Source organism: Olea europaea, chromosome 4 (assembly GCF_002742605.1).
Source record: "Olea europaea var. sylvestris chromosome 4, O_europaea_v1, whole genome shotgun sequence".
NCBI lineage: Eukaryota > Viridiplantae > Streptophyta > Magnoliopsida > Lamiales > Oleaceae > Olea > Olea europaea.
The window spans coordinates 3171508-3172807 of NC_036240.1; the positions used below are offsets into that span (position 1 = coordinate 3171508).

At 39.2% G+C, this 1300-nt stretch overlaps 1 protein-coding gene across 2 annotated transcripts in view; it reads right to left on the reverse strand.

Annotated features, from left to right (window-relative positions):
• Positions 1–382: 382 nt before the first annotated feature.
• LOC111393303 (protein slowmo homolog) overlaps positions 383–1300 on the reverse strand; it is a 5533-nt gene continuing 4615 nt past the window's right edge. For both annotated transcript variants that reach the window (XM_023018764.1, XM_023018765.1), the window contains one exon: positions 383–1244. In XM_023018764.1, coding sequence (XP_022874532.1) covers positions 661–1224 — 564 coding nt within the window. In that variant the 5' untranslated portion in view covers positions 1225–1244 and the 3' untranslated portion in view covers positions 383–660. The remainder of the gene's footprint in view (positions 1245–1300) is intronic.

A 1300-nucleotide genomic window follows, 5' to 3' on the forward strand; every position in this document is an offset into this window, starting at 1 on the left:
TGATTGGGGATATTGGAAAATGTCACCATCACTTTGTATGTTCAGGTTTGGTGGACAACATTCTGATTTGGTTGGGTTTGTGTCAATTGAGATCATGTCTTGAGTGGTATATGCAATTTCTAAACATCCATAAGACTATTGTAGTCTGCTTGTAAATTGTGCTTCTGTCTTACAGCATGCCTTATATTGCATAAATTCTCATCTTTCTGGACATCCATCCACATTTAAATTTGAGGACTGGATAGTACAAGAAAAAATAAATTGCGTACTTTGGATATATCAATTATTACAACTAGAAGTCTATAATGCAGTTTAATTTAAATTACGACATTATGGTTTAGTCTACGACTAGAAACTATAACGAAAAAAATAACGTTTTGACTAACTTATAAGCACATGGTGAATAGCATTACCAAACAAGCACTTATCTTTATTTGTTACACTCCTCGTGGAATGTCAAGGAACATTTGCTACCCCCAAGAGTCATTCCATAAGAAAGCAAAGATTATGATTTGGAGAGAAAAAAAAATGACTTGGAGGACAAATTCTCCACATGCCTATTATCACCGCAAGTCTAAAACACATTTTTGTTAAGTTGCGACATGGTTGTTTAACCTACGACTAAAACTGTCACAAAAAAGTCCAACTCGGAGCTAGAAATCAAGATCTGAGATAAATCCCGTGGGATTCAGCTTCAAGATACTTGCAAATCCTCTCCATAACCTCTCTACCCTTGGCACTATTCTGCTGGAATCTGTCCACACATCTCTGCTCTATCTTCTCTGCCATTGATGCCAGAGTTGACATGGGCTTTATCCGTATGCTCGTTTCCTGCTTGCAAATGGTCCACTCATTTGGGTTCTCCGGATGGGGGTCGTACCTGATCTTCTCTTCCACTTCAATGACTCTCTGGAGACTGATATTACGGGTTGCAAGTTGCATTGAACGATATTGTGCATCGACGACAGTTGATTCAACACAGTGGCATATATCCTGACCAATGATCTTGCGAACAAACCATGATCCTGGAGCTTGGATAGTGATAGCTCGAGTAGTGTACAGCTTCCCTGAACTAGGGTCAAGCTTGTGATTCAGAGTGTCGACCTCAAGGATGTGAGATAGAGTGCGTTTGTTCTCTGCATCAGCAAACTTGCGCCATGATGCTGCTGTGACTCGTTCCCATGGGTGCCTGTAAGTGTGTTCTTGGGAATATGCTCTAACCATCCTGTTTCTTCTCAAGTACTCTATAAGGTAAAGAAAGGTAGTAAGAAGAAGGAAAAAAAATAATAATAAATAAATA